The sequence below is a fragment of the Solenopsis invicta genome, chromosome 5, assembly GCF_016802725.1.
Source record: "Solenopsis invicta isolate M01_SB chromosome 5, UNIL_Sinv_3.0, whole genome shotgun sequence".
Classification (NCBI taxonomy): domain Eukaryota; kingdom Metazoa; phylum Arthropoda; class Insecta; order Hymenoptera; family Formicidae; genus Solenopsis; species Solenopsis invicta.
The window spans coordinates 20,058,443-20,076,607 of record NC_052668.1 but is presented as its reverse complement, the minus strand read 5'-3'; the positions used below and the strand labels follow the sequence as shown (position 1 = coordinate 20,076,607).

Below are 18,165 nucleotides of genomic sequence, written 5' to 3'. Positions count from 1 at the left end.
TTGAACGGTCGATAAGTCAAAACCTACCACTCTCTGCTGCTGGAGGTCGATCATGAAACTTTTTCCCTAAGGCGGAAACGTGAAAAGTGAAAAATTTCTCCATTAACTTCAATGGTAAAGATTTTCACTTTTCACGTTTCCGCCCTAGGAAAAAAGTTTCATGATCGACCCCCTGATAAGGTAGCCTTAAACCATTTTCATCGTTAGTCTTCGAATTGGACAACTTATTTAAACGACAATTCCCTCTGGTATGTATGTTATGTATTACAATACACCCATGGAATTTGATTCTGTCCGTAGGGAAATTTTCCAAACTAAGAAGTCGCTATCTTTCTACATACTTACAGTTTATGATTAACGTAACGACCAATAAAATCTAGTTGTTACATTAATCATAAACTGCGAGTATGTAGAAAGTGGTGACTTTTCAATTTAGAAAATTTTCCCATGGACAGAATCAAATTCCGTGGGTATACATTCTCTTTAGTATTAAGCCCGTATCAGACTAGGCATTGCAAATTGAAGATTGAAGATTAAAGATTGAGCTTTGGCCAATCAAAATAAAAGGAGTTAAAATTTCCTTGTTTTGATTGGTCAAATTTCAATCTTTAATCTTCAATCTCAATCTTCAATGCGTAGTCTGATACGGGCTTTAGTATTTATAATTATTCTTTAATTTTTATTGAGTTTTATTTTGTATCACAAGTTTTGCATAAAACTGGTTGTGTGCGTTAAACGTAACCTCATACCGCATTTGAATGCATTCGATAGAACGAGCTAGAGACCCTCTAATAAGAGAGGGTCTCTAGAACGAGCCTCTCGCAGTAATCGAACGTGATTGGCTCTTACTTTTAGAACCAATGAATCAACGTCGAGATTTAATCAGATTCAATAGAAATCTAATAACGTTGCCCAACTGTTGAGCCTGCTCTGGCCTGCTGCTCATGCTGTTGATTACGACCGTTCTTTTCTTTATAGAATTTATACATATGTATACGAAGACGCGTAAATAAATACGATATGATAGCCGATGTAGGTATCTTTATTTAAAAATTAATTCAACGTATACGGATTTGTTGATAAATTCAACATTTAGAAGTATACATCTGAAACATGAATGAGAGATAAAAGTGACAGAGGAAGTATTTGCAGGTTGAGCTCGATAACCTCACATATTGAGTACATATTTTAATGAATATTACATTTAATTTCTCCGGCACGTTTATTCGTTTTTATTTTTAAATTAAAAATGGACAAGTTGAGGAGAGCCTTGAATGGCAATGAACGGAACGATGAGGAGAGCGGTATTATTACCCAGGTAATGTTACGTTTAGTAAACAGCGTTATTAATCACACCGATCAACTAAACAAATATATCCTATAATGCCAAAATAATCGATTCTTATTAATTTTATGGTGCTGATAACGAATATGTCGATAAAAATTTTATCTCGCTTTTATTTTCATAAGATACAAGATAGCGATATGTTATCAATATGTTGCACCTGTCAATAATTTGGACATAAAAACTTGATATAACAAAAAAAGGGTCAAATTTTGTTGACCAACGTTTCAATCAATGATCACTTTTATATGAATAACATAACGAATTTATATGAATAACCTAACGAATTTATTTTATTTGTAAACTAAAATTATCATTTTAATAAATGTTTACACGCGGTCGCCATTGGAAGGTTGATGCAGATTTTACGGTAAATTATTAAAAAGTTATAAAGATTTTTTAATTATAATTATAGAGAATTATTAAGTAGTTCTTATTTGCTGAGATATTTCTTATCTTGGATACTCGTAACATCGTATCATATGTAATGTTGCGTATATAATTCAATTTGATTTCTCTCATGAAAGATTATAGAAAATTTGTGGTACTTTTACCGATCGACAGGTCATGGATCAAACAACGTTGAGTTGGTCTACAAGGATAAAAGGTTTTGCAATTTGTTTCATCGTAGGCATACTATGTTCATTCCTTGGATCCTTTGCCTTGTTCTTACAGAAAGGCCTCGCCGTGTTTGCTGTATTCTATACTTTAGGCAACATTATTTCTTTAGCCAGGTAAAATGCTGGATATAATTATCATTGTTTTTTTATCATACAATATATGCTTATTCACTTTTTAATCACTAGTAAGCAACTGTTTAGAAGAATATTTAAGTAATACGACTTAAAAATAATAAATTGCAAATTAATCGATATTTTTTAATTACGAGATATTTCATTTTTTACATCGAAATATGTCAAAACAAAGTATCTCATAAATTGCCTTTTTAACAAGTCTACTTTAACAAACTTTCATATGCAGAATAAATTAAAGAGAATCGTCATGTAAAAAAAAGACCATATAACTCTATTTTTTTTTTTTTAATAACGATGCTCATGCGATTTTGAAAAAACCAACTTTTCTTAAAAATTGATTCCTCTCCCTTTGAACGAACGATAGGTACATACAACTTTTATTCCAAATTTTTTTTCGTAAAGGGCTTATTTGTCAAGTTCTTTGTACTTTTCGTTTTACGTGGGCTACTGTATGCGATAAATTTTATGATGTATACAGTGTTTTATAATACATATGTATTAACCTGCGTGTTTCAGTACATGTTTCCTGATGGGTCCATTTAATCAACTTAAGAAGATGTTTGCATCGACAAGAATAATTGCAACTATATTAGTACTCGTTTCTATCGGTTTAACATTGTTCGCTGCTTTACATGTAAGTACTCGCATGTTACTTGCCGTTACTCGATACGCCTTTCGAAATTTATATTTTTGCTTTCAGCTGCACAAGCCTGGCCTAGCTCTTTTATTTATAATTATTCAGTCGCTGGCTATGACGTGGTATTCCCTATCGTATATACCATACGCTCGTGACGCTGTCAAAAAGACTGTGGAAGCTTGTGTTACATGAAAACAGCAATTGTTTATTTCAGGAAATTTTTTTTCACTCGAGCAAGCTTTCTTTTTCTTCGTAAAATTTCTTATACCAATGTATTATTTAAATTTTTCGATTTGTTAATGCTCGAGTCGTTTTGTAACACTTATTGATTATACTTTATGTCTAAAAGAAAAATTTAATACGTTCTAAATATATAAATAAATTGTAATATACGAAAGAAATGATGGAACATTTATACTTGTGTTGTATATAACAGGTAATATATAATACTTTGTGTAATATATAACTAATAGAGATTATACGCGAGAGTTCTTACTATAGAAATAAGTTATCCGTATAATACAAAATAATATATTTTCAGCATTTATTGTCTAATGTTTTGATATAAATTTCTTATATACATATACTACACTTATAATTATGTATTGTATCATATTGAATATTCTCTTACAAATGTAGTGAAATTTAATAAATAATGTGTTTTAAATTTATAATTTCTTTTTTTAATAAATTGAAACAAAATAATAAAATACAGAAAAATTACTAAAAATATATATTTATAAGGATACAAAAATATTTATTGCAAAATCATATAAAATAACAATAATTTTGAATAATAAATAGGTCGTACAAAAAAGATCGAATAGTAAGAATACATAACATTTCAAGAAAAACACATCGTTCTTTTTGCAAAAAAAATTAAATCATGATTAAACCACATTGTTTTCTTTTTTTCCATTAAAGTGGTACACTTGATTATTCTTATTACAAAATGCTTCTAAAGTTTATGAAATACACAAATGATTAACATTAAAAGCTTTTTCAAGAAACCAATGTAACAAAGAGATTTCACACATACACACGCGCACACACAATGTATATGTATAGAAACGTCTAATATAAAAGATGCGAGACTCGATTATCGAAATAAAATTATTTAATACAATTTCATTCTTGGAAAAAGATAAGATCATTGTTTATTGATTAATAGATTTGCGATACTAAAACTTTCTTTTTTTTTTGTTGAAACTTGATCGGTCGGTTTAAGTGTTTTAATTTTTATCGCATCGCAGTTGTCGCAACAAACTGATAATTAAGTCTCATATCGATGAATTCTTTAACTTACATCGTCTCAATCCAAATACATAGATGTATTCATTCAGAAATTAAATTCATTTATCGACGAATCCTCCGTTGTATTAAATTCAAACTGTTCATCATCGTTCTTTTTAACCTGACAAACAAGAGCCTCTTCTTCGACGTCCTATGGAAAAAATAATTTTTTTTATTCGTCGAACAGGAAATACGAGTATTTTTATTAAATTATATGGCTAATTTAATCAAACGGATCAAATTGATATGTTCAATTTAATACAGAGCAAATTATAATTTTATTTATAATATATATCATACATCATATATGACCCATAAAATGTAAAACTGACTGCGGTACATTTAACGCTAGACATGTTTCGAAGCGTTTATAGCGTCAAGTAAGCCAATTGGCCTATGTTGAGAAAAATAGAGCTTTTCTATATAGAAAGAATGTCTTTGATCTATGAGCATAAACCAAGTGTACAAACCTTTTGAGAGAAAAACGCGTCGATTATAGCCATAGATCTTTGATAAACTTCCTCATTCTCATGATTTTGAAGCGCTTCTATTTTATCCAATCCTCCAACTTGTTCGATCATAATGGCGAGTTTATCCACTTGTCCCACTTTCTCCGCAGCGTGCAAAATATTAGTTAATCCATCCAAGACAACAAGAATAATATTCCAATCTTTTGATTCTAGTAAATTACAAAAAGGGGGCAATACACCTGCTCCCACTAATCGAGTTAAATGTTGAACCGTTCCTCCCGTTGTCAGGTTAGTTACAGCCCATGCAGCCTCCTTTTGTGCCTTATAATCTCCCTGAAAAATATGGAGATATATGTATGTGTGTGTGTGTGTGTGTGTGTGTGTGTGTGTGTGTGCGCGCGCGCGCGCGCGCGCGCGTGTGTAGAAAATTTCTCATCGGAAAATTTAAAACGAATCTTTGGCTCATGTTTTCAAGTATGAGAAAACACACTTACAAATTGTAGTATTTGTATCAATGGTTGTAACAGATCAGCATTTATCACGCTTTGGATTTGATCCGGGTTACCAGCCGTAATATTACTGACTGCCCAAGCAGCTTCTTTCACAATGTTGGCGCGAGGATATCGCAACAAGGCACCGAAATGCGATAATCCTCCCGCGGAAATTACAGCATCCGTTTGAGCATCGTTACCCGTTACTATATTTCCAACTGCACGCAATGCTGGAGTAAGGATAGCTCCTTCCCGCGATGCTAGCAACTCTACGAGTTTCGGTATAATGCCAGTTTCCAATACCGCTTGTATTTTGTCGTTGGTTCCATCGGTAAGGTAAGAAAGTGCCCAACAGGTATCGGCTACGACAAATGATAATATAAGTGTCTTAGATTCGCAAAATAAATTATATAATGTGTAAAATAACGATAATCGCGAAAACATGAATATCTTACCAAGTACGTCTCGATCTGTATAACTAAGCAGACGATTAAATACTGGTAGCAGAGGTCTAATCAATTCAAAGGATGGAGAAGGATTCTTATTTCGACATAAATTAGACAGAGTCCATACGATGTTGCGCGTGAACGTCATCTACATATTTCATTAGCATGAGAAAATATTGAAATATCGTTTGTTTCTGAGAAGAAACATAGTTTTAAATTTTACTCGTCACAAAGACCAAGTTTGTCTTGCTTTTAAGCAGAAAGAACTTGCAAATATCGCTACTTATCGTTTGACTTTAAGCACAGAAAAGATAACGTTACAATTTCCTAGCAGATATGTCATTACTATTCACATTTGTTTTTTTCTCAAAGGAGGTAGTGCAACAAAAACATAAGCGTTTTCCGTTAACTAATGCCACATTAATTACCGTTAGGCTTGTAAATAAAGTTTGTGCGCTATATAAATGAACTAGATAAATGAACAAAAATATTGTTTTCGAGAGTTATAACAATGACAACGTAGAAGCAAGCAAGACGAACGTAACCAGATGTTGTTAAATATGCATTGTATTACTCACCGGAGTGTCAGGTTTAATTAAATCGACTAAACGAGGTAGAGCATCATGTCCGAGAACAAGATCGCGCGCATACGGTCCATCTCCGGCTATATTTCCCAAGGCCCACACCGCTTGTTCCGCAACCATAGGCGACGCAGACTGGAGTAGCTTCACTAATTTCGGTACTGCACCATGTTTTACAACATTCTGCGTTTGTACGGATGTACCCGAAGCTATATTGGTTAATACCCATGTCACTTCAAATTGCAAAGAAATGCTAAATAGAAACAAAGAAAAATCATATATATGTACATACATACATAAATGAAAAAAAAATTGCTTCGATATATAAATCATTTTTTTGTTTCAGTTTTCTTATACATACTTGTCATCATTATCCAAGAATTTAATACACAGTGGTACTATGCCACCTTCTATCATGTCGTTTATAGGTGGATCTCTTTCTCTACTCAATAATTTTCTGCAAGTTTGAATCGCTGTCAATTGTAACGTTTCGTTCGATGAATTTAAGTGGTTTACAATTTCTTCTATAGAAAAAATGCAAGTAGACGAAACTATAGCTTTATCCGATAAACTAGAAGATTCTTGCTCGCTGTTGAGATTACGCCGTTTCGACAATTGATCATCTTTTTTGGCTTTACGTAGCTCTACCGATAACGCGTTCCTTCTCACTCGTGCCTCCTAACGTACATATTTATCAAATATACAAAGTGTTTCTTATACATGTAGCGATCTATATCAAATAATAATTAAAATATTTTAAGAAAAATTACAAGGTTAACACACAGAAGAGCGTGTATATGGTGTTTTTACACAGAAAGTTATATCTTGAGAATAATATGAAATAGAATTGAAATAAAAATAAAAATAATTGATGTAAATTGAGGGTAATTTATAGTTTACACTTACTTCGTGTCTATTATTGAACTTGAAATTTGCTATGCGTCCGTGGCTATGATCCTCTCGAGAAGGCATCGTCTCGAAGTTGTCCTTCAGACAGTTACACGTATCGTACTCTCGTTTGTTTCGCTCTATTGTAAATTTCTTATTTAATAACAAAAAAAAATTCATATTAGGAACATACTAATGATTATAATAGAATATATGTATGTCTAGCTCGAATATACGAGATAAATGCGTCTATAGTTAACCTTTAAATTTTAAAATTCATATTTTTTGCTTATTTGAAGAAAATTTGAGTAACGCTACAATACAATTAACGTATTGAAAATGATAAATGCTGTTTTGTTTTCAAGTTTATCTTCCAGAAAGGTCACGCGTAAGTAAGCGTTGGATGTTTATATAGATTTTTATAATTAACAAATACACATGACTAAAATTTCATTCGTATAATGTAATCTGTATAAATTGATTTAAAGCGTATCGGTATTATTAATACTAAACAGTAATAATTACCTGTTGAAATTGCAGATCTACGGATTTTTCTAGATTTTTCTCCGATGCCGGTACGAATATACATATGTATACATACACATAGAGAAAAGAGAGCGGGCAACAGACGCAACAGAAATACTAGAAAGCGTGGTGGGAAATTATGATACTCCCACCACGCTTTCTTAAGCTGCGTTCCGAAATTCATTGCCGGTACTGAAAATACGAAATGTAACTTATAGATTTTCAGTACTGACAGCTGTTACTTAGTCGGTATCATAAGTCATAAAAATTGATCAATCACAGTCAAATATGAAAAGAATATTCGACTGTGATTGATTGATTTTTATGGCTTATGAGGCTGTGTTCCGATATAACTGCCAGTACTGGCAGTGGTGAAAAATCCGTTCCGTTATTGGTACGCAGCGCACTGCGACAGCATCTAGTAACATCAATGACGTCATGAATGGTAGCCATATTGCCACTGTGCTACTGCAGCTTCCAAGGTGAGGTAGCTACAGTGCAATATGGCTACTATGCTGTTCCGAAATACGATGCTATAGCAGTGCTGGCAGTAATGCAGTAATATTGGAACAGTTGTGACAGTGTACTGTCATGACGTCACATTTACTGCACTGCCAGTAAAAACGGAACACAGCCTGACTTATGATACCGACTAAAGGGCCTCGCACATGAAATGCATAACATAACATAAGCACAACATAAGACCAATGGACCAATGAGCATCCAGCATAAAGTCGCCATATTGATTTACATAAGATTTCTATTGGTCCAGAGGCCTTATGCTATGCTTATGCTCGGTTATGCATTTCATGTGCAAGGCCCTTAAAGGGCCTCGCACATGAAATACATAACATAACATAAGCACAACATAAGACCGATAGACCAATGAGTATCCAGCATAAAGTCGCCATATTGATTTACATAAGATTCCCATTGATCCAGAGGCCTTATGCTACGCTTATGATCTGTTATGCATTTCATGTGCGAGGCCCTTAAAGGTTGGTTTATGCAGACTGTAACAACTAACTTATGCCGGAATCTATAAGAAAATGACCAATCATAATCAATTTATACAAGAATAATCAACTATGATTGGTCAATTTCTTACAGATTCCGGCATAAGTTAGTGGTTACGGTTTGCATAAACCAACCTTTAAGCTCATTGTAGAAAGCCTATAAAAGGCCTCGCACATGAAATGCATAACATAACATAAGCACAACGTAAGACCGATGGACCAATGAACATCCAGCGTAAAGTTGCCATATTGATTTACATAAGATTCCCATTGGTCCAGAGGCCTTACGCTAGTTATGCTACGTTTACGCTCAGGGGGTTTATCATGTAACATTTCCCCTAGGGCGGAAACGTGAAAAGTGAAAAGTTTCACGTGAACTGCACGATCATGTACGATTCCACGGAATCATGTAAAGCCTGCCGCAGACGATACGTTTTTTCTTACGGGATTGCTTACGTGCTCCTATACTGGCAGTCTTACGTGCTCCCGTACTGGAAATGGGTAGCTTACGGGCTACGCTACTGGCTCGCGTACTGGATTTTCGTAATAGATCATGTCCTATTTTTCTTACGTGATTCTGTACTGGTTGTGAAAGCCAATCAGGACGCAGTCTGTATAGGTTATACTGGGTTATACCAGGTTATACTGTCGAAGTGTTGTCAAAGTTCAAACGTGAATTCACTTCGCAAACATGACGTCGTGCAAAAATGAAAAGAATTCAAAATAGTCCAAAAAAAGTATTTTATGTTTAATAGAGGCCTACTAATGGGAACCATGTTTATAAGCGATAAACACACCAAATTATCATAATAAGCACAGTAAAAGTGAGGCATTAAAGAATGTATTGACTGTCGACTCCATAAACGTCGGCGATATTTATTTTGTTGTCGCAATTTTTCAATAATTAAAAATAATGCAATAGCAATTTTACGACAATTTACAACTGTTGCAATAATTTCATCCATCTCATTTATTTCATCCATATTTAAGCGTGCCGCTTCTATGAAACAAATTTCAGTTGCTCAGCCCATACGAAAACTCACACCGTGTGAAGCCACGGCCAGTAGCACTGCCAGTACCATTGCCCGTACGGTAGCAAGCAAGAAAATCCAGTTAGAAATCCAGTAAGAAAAAACGTATCGTCTGCGGCAGGCTTTACTCACTCATGAGCGGAAATATGAACTTTTTCACGTGAACTTTTTCGCCATCAGCCGTGATGGCGAAAAGGTGAAAATTTAGGGAATTAATAAATTGTATGTATTTTGAAATAAGAATGAAAGTGTGGTAACAGTGTGGTAACAGTTTGAAGAGGAATTATTGAAGAGGTTAACCTTTTTGGTATTGCATTGCGTTGATAGGATAAAGTAATACATACATAAATAAAAATAATGCTTTTGTGATGTAATTAGGTTTGATATTTATATTTGACAAATTGATATTTTGATAATTATATAGAATGAGGTTTCATCAAATGCAAATTTAGATAAAAATATACTTTAAACGCGTTTTGATACATAATGATATAAGAAAGGTGCGCCTTGTGAAATAGAATATTAATCAATCATGTAAGTGTTTATAACTTATAAATTTGGAAAATACATGTGTGAGCCGTGAATTCAGTTTTGATCAAGGTCCATATTCTAAATTATTCAATACTTTTTAATTAAACAAAGTTAAATTTAATGACTAATGAAATTAATTTACTTTAAAATTTGCACACATAAAAAACTAATTAAAATTAATTTTGAAAAACAATGCTTGAATTAAATTACAATGTAATTTTGAGTATTAGATTACTACATAATAAAATAGTTGTTACAATATATGGATCATTAAAAATAAATGTAATATATATTATATTTGTAAATTAAGTTTATGCAATATAACTAAGAAATATTGCTATTTATTTATGAATATTTTTTTTACAATTTTTTTTATATAATAAAATTTTTACAGTAAAAGTTATACTGTAAAAGCAGGTAGAAACCTTTTTCACGATCGCTTGATAGTTGCAATGACAGAGCCTCTAATGATGAATTTCGGAACGCAAACTAAACTTCCGCGCATTATTCATACATAATCGCTGTGCGTGAAAAGATTCACGTGAATTCTCTATGAGTGAAAAATGAAAAATGAAAAGTGAAAAGTGAAACGTGAAAAGTGAAACGTGAAAAGTTCCACGTGAAATTACTTGATTGACCCCCTGTTATGCATTTCACGTGCGAGGCCCTTTAATGCGTATTCGTGCTATGTAAACGCGCATGCACATTAGCGCATGCGCATTGCGCTTAAAATGGCTTGGAAAGACACGATTGGACGCGATTTGTAGAAGCGAGAAGCGATCGTCTGCACCAGCAGCAGTTTACACTATGATGTTTTCGCCAATTCTTAATTGGCGTTAGCAATACATAATATATATTACATATATGAGTATAAACGAGTTATCTGAAATTTTCTGCTTTCAATAGCCATAAGATCAATCTGGTGTAAACGTTCACCAACGTTCGGGATTGGACGGCAAGGGTGTGTAAACTAGGCCTGTTATGTAGTCCTTGTTCGCTCGAAATTTTATCAAGAGTCGTGAGTTATTCAAAAGTGGCTTTATTTATTTTCCTTATTTTCATTACGCTACATGTTACGGCATGTAGAGCAGATATACGAATTGTACTATATTTCAGATGGTTACGTTTTATTAATCGATAACTCTTATATGGTGAACAAGATGTCAATATCCGAGCCATTAGCAATAGTGCAGTCAAAATTTGTGTCCGGTGAAACTGTAGTAACCGTATCCTTTTCCGAACTCGACAGCGGATATATTCTATCTTTGTAATCAGCAGCAATTTATCGTTAACACTCGAAGCACACTTTTCTTATGTTGTACTATACACCTTGCGTACGTCATTACTACATATCGTGAGTCGACGAGACTCACATTGTGTCCATCGTCAATTTTCATCACCTACAAGTATATAAAACTTATTAAATAACTCTTACCTATCTTAACATCTTTAACAAGTATCTATAATTATGTATAAAAAAGTGTATGCGTACAACATGCATGTTCCAAGGTGTGTCGAGTGTCGATTAAAATCTTTAGATATTATTTCATTAGAAATCCTATCGTCACGATTCGACGATTCAATTGTATAAAATACATTTTTGCAATACCTTAACTGTATAATCTCAGGCTACAGAAGCGTCTTTGATACAAGGCTGGATACAGTCGTCGAGATATATCGCTCTCATTTACAAAGGTACGACTCATGCTTTAGCGATTTTTCTAACTTCAAGAACGCCACCACAAGTGTACAGCGATCTCACCCTGGAAGGAATATTACCTATCGATCAGGATTTCAAATGTAGCATAGGTATTTTTAAAGGCTTTGTGGATTTAGGATTAACAACTGTTATTAAAATATAATAATTATTATAAATTAATCATTGAAACGTGTGCTTTTTTTTCTATTTAAATGTAATTGATTTTTCAATTAATTTTTTTTAAATCAAAGATACTAATGGACAAACACAGGATGGCCTTGATATATACATGAATATTACATCGAGAAAACTTCGTCTGATATTTGAAATGAAACTCGGAGAAGCGACTAGTTCCTTAGTATCAGAGATATTCCGAGCGATCGAAGGTGCGTATACATGTATCTTTGATATATAATTTTTACATAGAAGACATCTATTAAATAGAAGAATAATTAATAATTTTAGTATATCAGACGGCTAAAAGTCCAGCAGCGGAATTTTCGTGGATTGAAAAACTAACGAGAAGTACGAGAAATCTGGCTACCGGAGGAAAAGACGCGCAGGATGCTGTTGATTCTGTAAGTTGTAGCGTATAACAATAATGCAGTGGACGATGTAAAACAGAGAAACAATGGAATGTTTTTAATGTAAATAAATGTTTATTCTTTACAGCTACTCAATCTTGAGAATCATGATTTAGCGATACCGAGACAGAGCATCGCTTCGGGTAGATCCCCAGTGGCTGCGAGAGAATCAGTGGTACGATATCAGATGGCCTGTAAGGAAGATGATTATACGTATAGTAAAACATTTCGGTTCGTTATTCTATATTATGAATATACATATCCCAAGGTTTTTTACAAGTTTTTCTACTTTGTTGCACCGTTTTTTTATTTATAGGTATTTTTGGGGGAAAAAGTGTAAATATCTCTCGATTACTTATCGTTTTTTATTTATTATTGTTTGAAAATTGATTTTTTTTCAAAATACAAATAATTAATAGATCCATTCGACACGCGCGCGCGTTTGCATCGACTATCGATCGTAATTCCGGATTTCCCAGTAAACTAAAATTGAAAAATCAAACGTTATTTTGATCAAAACATTTGCAATTGTCATCGAAACTAGAATTTTGTATTTCGTTCAATAAATAAATGGTAGTAGTTTGAAGAATTTCCATTTTCTACTCCGAATGAAAATTCCCCATATTTTAGTTAAAAATTGCGTTTACATTGCGATTGTTTCAATAATAATTATTATCAACACTCGTAGTATACTTACTTGCACATGGAATGTAAATGGACAACCCCCAAATGGTATTAAATTGGATCAATGGTTGAGCGCGGACGAAACACCACCGGACATATATGCCATCGGATTCCAGGAATTAGATTTGAGCAAAGAAGCATTTTTATTTCACGAAACTCCTAGAGAAGAAGAATGGAGGTACGTTATTCGCAGGGTGGGGGATAATAATTAGTTAAAAAGTTAAATAATAAAAAGTTGACAAATTTTAATTTGATTATTTTTAAATGACTTACTTTTGAACTTCAATTCGACAGTTGTTTTTAAAACGCAAACTTGACTTTTCTGAAAGTAAAAATTCATTTGTGTAAAAGAAATGATACATTCCTATACAAGCACTTTTTTCGTTACTTCATACAAATTTAGTTTAGAAATAAAATATTAAATTATTTGATATCTGTGGATGAATAAATACTTTTTAAAATTAATTTATCTTTAAGTTAATTTAATTCCAGCACAACTTTTGACTGAGTTACTTTCTTTAACGTAACTAAATTAATTCAATTAGTCATTAAATTAATTTAGGTAAAAAAAATTGTCTTGTATAATCCTCGTCGTTTGTGCTGAACTTGGAAAAATAATACATTAACTCGTAACAATTACTTAACGTCATTACGTAACATAAAAGTTTTATAAACGATATCCCGAAACGATCCGGAAATGTATTAAACAAATTTAAAGTGAAAGAATAGCTATACCGATCGAAAACAGATTTTAGTGCTTAATAATAATTTTCTAGGTAAATTTACAAAAATTTATGATGAAAATTTTATCACAGGCAGGTTATAGTCAATTCGCTTCATCCTGGAGGGATTTATACGCAAGTCGCTCTTGTCAGATTGGTGGGCATAATGTTGTTAGTATATGCACTCGAAACTCATGTGCCGTTTATTGAGAACGTATGTACCGATACAGTAGGAACGGGAATTATGGGAAAATTGGTGAGTTTTGTACCGTTCTAAATAATTATGTATCATTTAGACGTATAAACCTAATAAGAAAAGTTTATATGTGTGAAATAAAAATTAAAAATATTAATTTTTTTAAAAGACATAAAATAATGATGAAAGCACTTTTGAAAAAACTGAACACAATGTTTAAAAAGAAAAAAAACAAACTAATCTTATTTTGTCAAAAGGGCAAAAGTGTTTCTTGGTTTGTAATTTTAATAAACGATTGACTTTGTATTTTACTATTCGATTATAATTTTTACAGGGCAACAAAGGTGGTGTTGCGGTAAGCTGTTGTATTCACAACACGGCCGTTTGCTTCGTCAATGCTCATTTAGCTGCACATTGCGAAGAATTTGAGCGACGCAACCAGGATTATGCCGATATTTGTGCGAGATTATCTTTCACGAAATACGTGCCTCCTAAAAGTTTCAAGGATCACGAGTACATAAGTTTTCTTTATAATTCTATATATCAATCATTACACACGTAACTACATTACATTCAGAGTTGGATAACAACTAGTCTACGATTCAATTACTTGGAACTTGAAACCTTCCTATAAGGACGAATGCTATTTTATTAAAAAGTTGTATTTTAAGTTTAAAAAAAACTGGACGGTAAAAAGTTTAAGAAAATTTTGGAATATCTATTATATATCAATCGTAAACTTATTTATAAAAATTTGTTCAAGATCTTATATTATAATATGTGAAAGGGAAGACTGGAAAACCTCCTTAAGGGTTGACCATTTATTTTTGAAACGCTGTATATTATGTGTGCGTGCGTGCGTGTGTATATATATATATATATATATATATATATATATATATATATGTATATAATGTTTATTTACGTAAGCATATGTGTTTGTGTAGCCAGATTTATTGGTTGGGAGATTTGAATTATCGAATAACGGACATGGATGCTGCGACGGCTAAGCAGTTAATTTCAGATGGTAATTACGCTCCCGTCCTAGCGTACGATCAGCTTGGACACCAACGCAAAGCGGGACGTGTGTTTCAAGGATTTCAGGAGGCCGAAATTGATTTTAAGCCTACGTACAAATATGATCCAGGTACCGACAACTGGGATTCAAGGTATCCTAAAAAATAAATTATATATTATGTGTATATATAACAACTATATAAATAATAATAATAATTATTTTATATATATATATATATATATATATATATATATATATATACACAATTAAATTTCCAAAATTCAAACATTTATTAAGTGAACAATCAATCTAATGTTTTTATATAATTGTTTTTATATCTACGATATATAGTGAGAAATGCAGAGCTCCAGCTTGGTGTGATCGAGTATTATGGAAGGGAGATGTGATCAAGTCGGTTAGTTACAAAAGTTACCCAGAGTTAAAGATATCTGATCACAAGCCAGTTACCGCGAGTTTTGATTCTCAAGTAAGTATATAATAAATATGCAAATAATTTTTTCTATACCAAGATTTAGTTATCAAGGATAAGTTAATATGTTTGTAAACTAAGTTAAGAACATGTGAAATTAAATTGTAAAGTTGTAAGAACAAAAATCTAATTCACTTAAAAGTGCGTTAAGATTAAATTAATTCAAAAGATAATTTTGAAGAGTATTATATTAATTAGATTATATTAATTAGAATGTCATTAGATTATATTAATTAGAATATCATATTTTTTAAATGTTAGATTACTCTAAATAACAAAATAATTACAGTATCGTCAAATAAATTTAATATTTAATGTATAAATTAAATTTATATGAAGCAACAAAATATTGTTTTGTGATTGTATTTTTTTCTTTTATAATTTGTTTTTTTTTACCTGGGTAAATTTTGGTGAAAGAAATCAATAAGTTTAATATATTTTATTAAAAATAATCAGTGAATAAAAGTTAATAATTTTTAACTTTTCAACTATTTACTATTCTTCTAACCTGGTTAATTATGCATGTGTTACTTGAAAAAATGACATATATTATATCTTGCATATTTTTCCAAAACAGATACGTATTATAGATACAGCCAAGTATCGTAAAATCCATGAGGAAGTTATGAAGAAGCTAGATAAATTGGAGAATGAATTTTTACCTCAAGTAATGGTTGACACCACCGATATTATCTTTGACACTTTGAGATTTCTCGAACCTAGCAGTAAGGAACTTATTATCGCCAATACAGGCCAGGTAGAGTAAATCCTTGTTATAACATGCTTACACAAAGAGAAAACGCGCGAGCGAGGGGGGGAGAGGAAGAGTATAATTTTTTGGGGTTTTTTATTTTCTGAAAATTAGGTACCAGTACAATTTGAATTTATAAAAAAGTTGGACGATACGAGCTACTGCAAGGATTGGTTGCATATAGAACCGTATACAGGCTTTATAAAACCAGGTATATGTTCAGTTAAATATTTTTTTACGATACATCTGTTAAATATCTCTATGCGAATATATTTACAATCATACATTTTCCTTTTCTCGCCATGTGTAGGTGAAAAATGCGATATTAAACTAGAAGTATATGTGGACAAAAAGTCTGCGTGTAAATTAAATTCCGGTGAAGACAAGTTGTACGATATTTTAGTGTTACACCTCGAGGGAGGCAAAGATATTTTTATTACCGTGACAGGTAAATTTAATGCGCGTAATAGTAACAGCACATACAACTATGCCCAATAATAATTAATGAGAAAAATCAGTATTGATTCAATCTCGAAGAAACATTCGTACTTGAACATTCAATATCGCTACATCTTAGAGAAAAAGTAACATTCTTTCCATGTGCTGTATGAGTTTATTAATTTAATATTAATAATTAGTGATATGTAAATTAATAATATATTTCAGGTACTTACGAGAGAAGCTGTTTCGGCTCATCCATGGAAGCGTTGGTTCACATTTCTGTTCCAATTAGAGAAATTCCTATTGGACGATTAGTCGAATTGGTAAATATCTAAAAATTGGCTTGTATAACTATCATTCCGAAAGTATATTTTTACAATCCATTCTATACTTAAAATTCGATTTTAATCTGCAGGAGAATAATAAAAATCTCTCGCAAGAACCATATCCGGTGCCAAAAGAAATCTGGCATTTAGTGGACAGGTTGTATCGACACGGTCTTAAAACGTCAGGGCTTTTTGAAACACCGGGTCTTCACAGTGAGATAATAGCTATTCGAGATTGGTTGGATGAGTGGAGCCAAGATCCAATGCGTATCCTTTTGGTATTTCGATATGTACGATATACCTACCCTCTTTATTCCTTGACATTAATTCCTCTTTGCATAGCCGGTGGTGTACATTCGGTAGCAGAGGCATTACTATTGCTTTTGGAATCTACCGCTGAACCCTTGATACCATACAATTTGCATAGCGTTTGTCTGTCCGCGGCAACCAATTATTTACAATGCAAACAAGTAAGTTAAATTGGAAACTGACATTTTAGCACTCGTAACTTTTTTTTATACTATAATCAAATTCCGATCATATTTTCTTCATCTACAGATTGTAATGCAGCTACCCGAGACTAGAAGAACCGTCTTTCTTTATATCAGCTCGTTTTTGCAAGAGTTATTGAGCCATACGCAGGATAATGAACTCGATGCTAAGACCCTCGGTAAAATTCTTTTTATATTTGTTATCATCCATTTCTGCCTTGCGTTTAATTTATCGTTTCACTCGCCAAAATCATGCGTGTGAACATTGACGAAGCAACTGTAAAACCTTAATATTATTTGTGTCTGCAGCAACGCTGTTCGGATCGATATTTTTAAGAGATCCGCCGAGAAGTAGGGACGATCGCCATCAGAGAAGTCGCGCGACTCAAATCACCTTCGATAAGAAGAAAGCTGCGTTTGTGTACCATTTCTTGGTCAATGACCAAAGCGATTTTATATTGGGTCGATAACCAGCGATTTCAACGCTTAAAGTTCTCGATACTTGAGTGGTACTACGAATTTTTTATTTATATACTTAAAAATAGAGAAAAACTAATTAAATCGATTAATTTTACTGCAATTATTTTCACGCTTTTTATAATAAATGTAGAGGATAGGACACGTGCTACTTTACTCGTCGTAATTAAAGCACTATTTTGAGAACCGTGTAGGTAATTCGATAGGTATTTATTATAAATAGTTGATGAAATTTTGTATAAATATAATTGATTATTAAAAATAATTATTTATTAAA

The 18,165-nt window shown here is 32.5% G+C and overlaps 3 protein-coding genes across 9 annotated transcripts; 2 read left to right on the top strand and 1 right to left on the bottom strand.

Moving 5' to 3' along the window:
* The first annotated feature begins 886 nt into the window (after positions 1–886).
* Positions 887–3,293, top strand: LOC105195072 (vesicle transport protein SFT2A). Of its 3 annotated transcripts, XM_011160292.3 has the most exons (6): positions 887–1,032; positions 1,153–1,318; positions 1,698–1,715; positions 1,910–2,079; positions 2,617–2,734; positions 2,801–3,293. In XM_011160292.3, exons 2-6 carry the CDS (start codon positions 1,250–1,252, stop codon positions 2,927–2,929), a joined length of 504 nt encoding a protein of 167 aa, XP_011158594.1. In that variant the 5' UTR covers positions 887–1,032; positions 1,153–1,249; the 3' UTR covers positions 2,930–3,293. The 3 variants fall into 3 exon arrangements, with proteins under 3 accessions (XP_011158594.1, XP_011158597.1, XP_039305135.1); XM_011160295.3 differs by lacking the exon at positions 1,698–1,715; XM_039449201.1 differs by having other exon boundaries at positions 923–1,318.
* LOC105195071 (importin subunit alpha) lies at positions 3,280–7,668 on the bottom strand. The gene is made up of 8 exons (XM_011160290.3): positions 7,432–7,668; positions 6,925–7,059; positions 6,380–6,696; positions 6,016–6,271; positions 5,447–5,585; positions 4,995–5,353; positions 4,501–4,833; positions 3,280–4,181 (listed from the first exon to the last, which is right to left on the bottom strand). The coding sequence occupies exons 2-8, from the start codon at positions 6,988–6,990 to the stop codon at positions 4,077–4,079; spliced, it is 1,575 nt and encodes a 524-aa protein (XP_011158592.3). The 5' UTR covers positions 6,991–7,059; positions 7,432–7,668; the 3' UTR covers positions 3,280–4,076.
* Positions 7,669–10,750: 3,082 nt separating this feature from the next.
* On the top strand, positions 10,751–18,165 carry LOC105195069 (inositol polyphosphate 5-phosphatase OCRL). Of its 5 annotated transcripts, none has more exons than XM_039449293.1 (18): positions 10,751–10,970; positions 11,126–11,235; positions 11,638–11,818; positions 11,960–12,094; positions 12,174–12,286; positions 12,381–12,523; positions 12,981–13,154; positions 13,792–13,954; positions 14,229–14,407; positions 14,842–15,063; positions 15,264–15,399; positions 15,980–16,159; positions 16,268–16,364; positions 16,464–16,601; positions 16,820–16,917; positions 17,010–17,390; positions 17,479–17,590; positions 17,721–18,165. In XM_039449293.1, exons 2-18 carry the CDS (start codon positions 11,158–11,160, stop codon positions 17,879–17,881), a joined length of 2,691 nt encoding a protein of 896 aa, XP_039305227.1. In that variant the 5' UTR covers positions 10,751–10,970; positions 11,126–11,157; the 3' UTR covers positions 17,882–18,165. The 5 variants fall into 5 exon arrangements, with proteins under 5 accessions (XP_039305227.1, XP_039305225.1, XP_039305228.1 ...); XM_039449291.1 differs by having other exon boundaries at positions 10,751–11,027; XM_039449294.1 differs by having other exon boundaries at positions 10,751–11,042.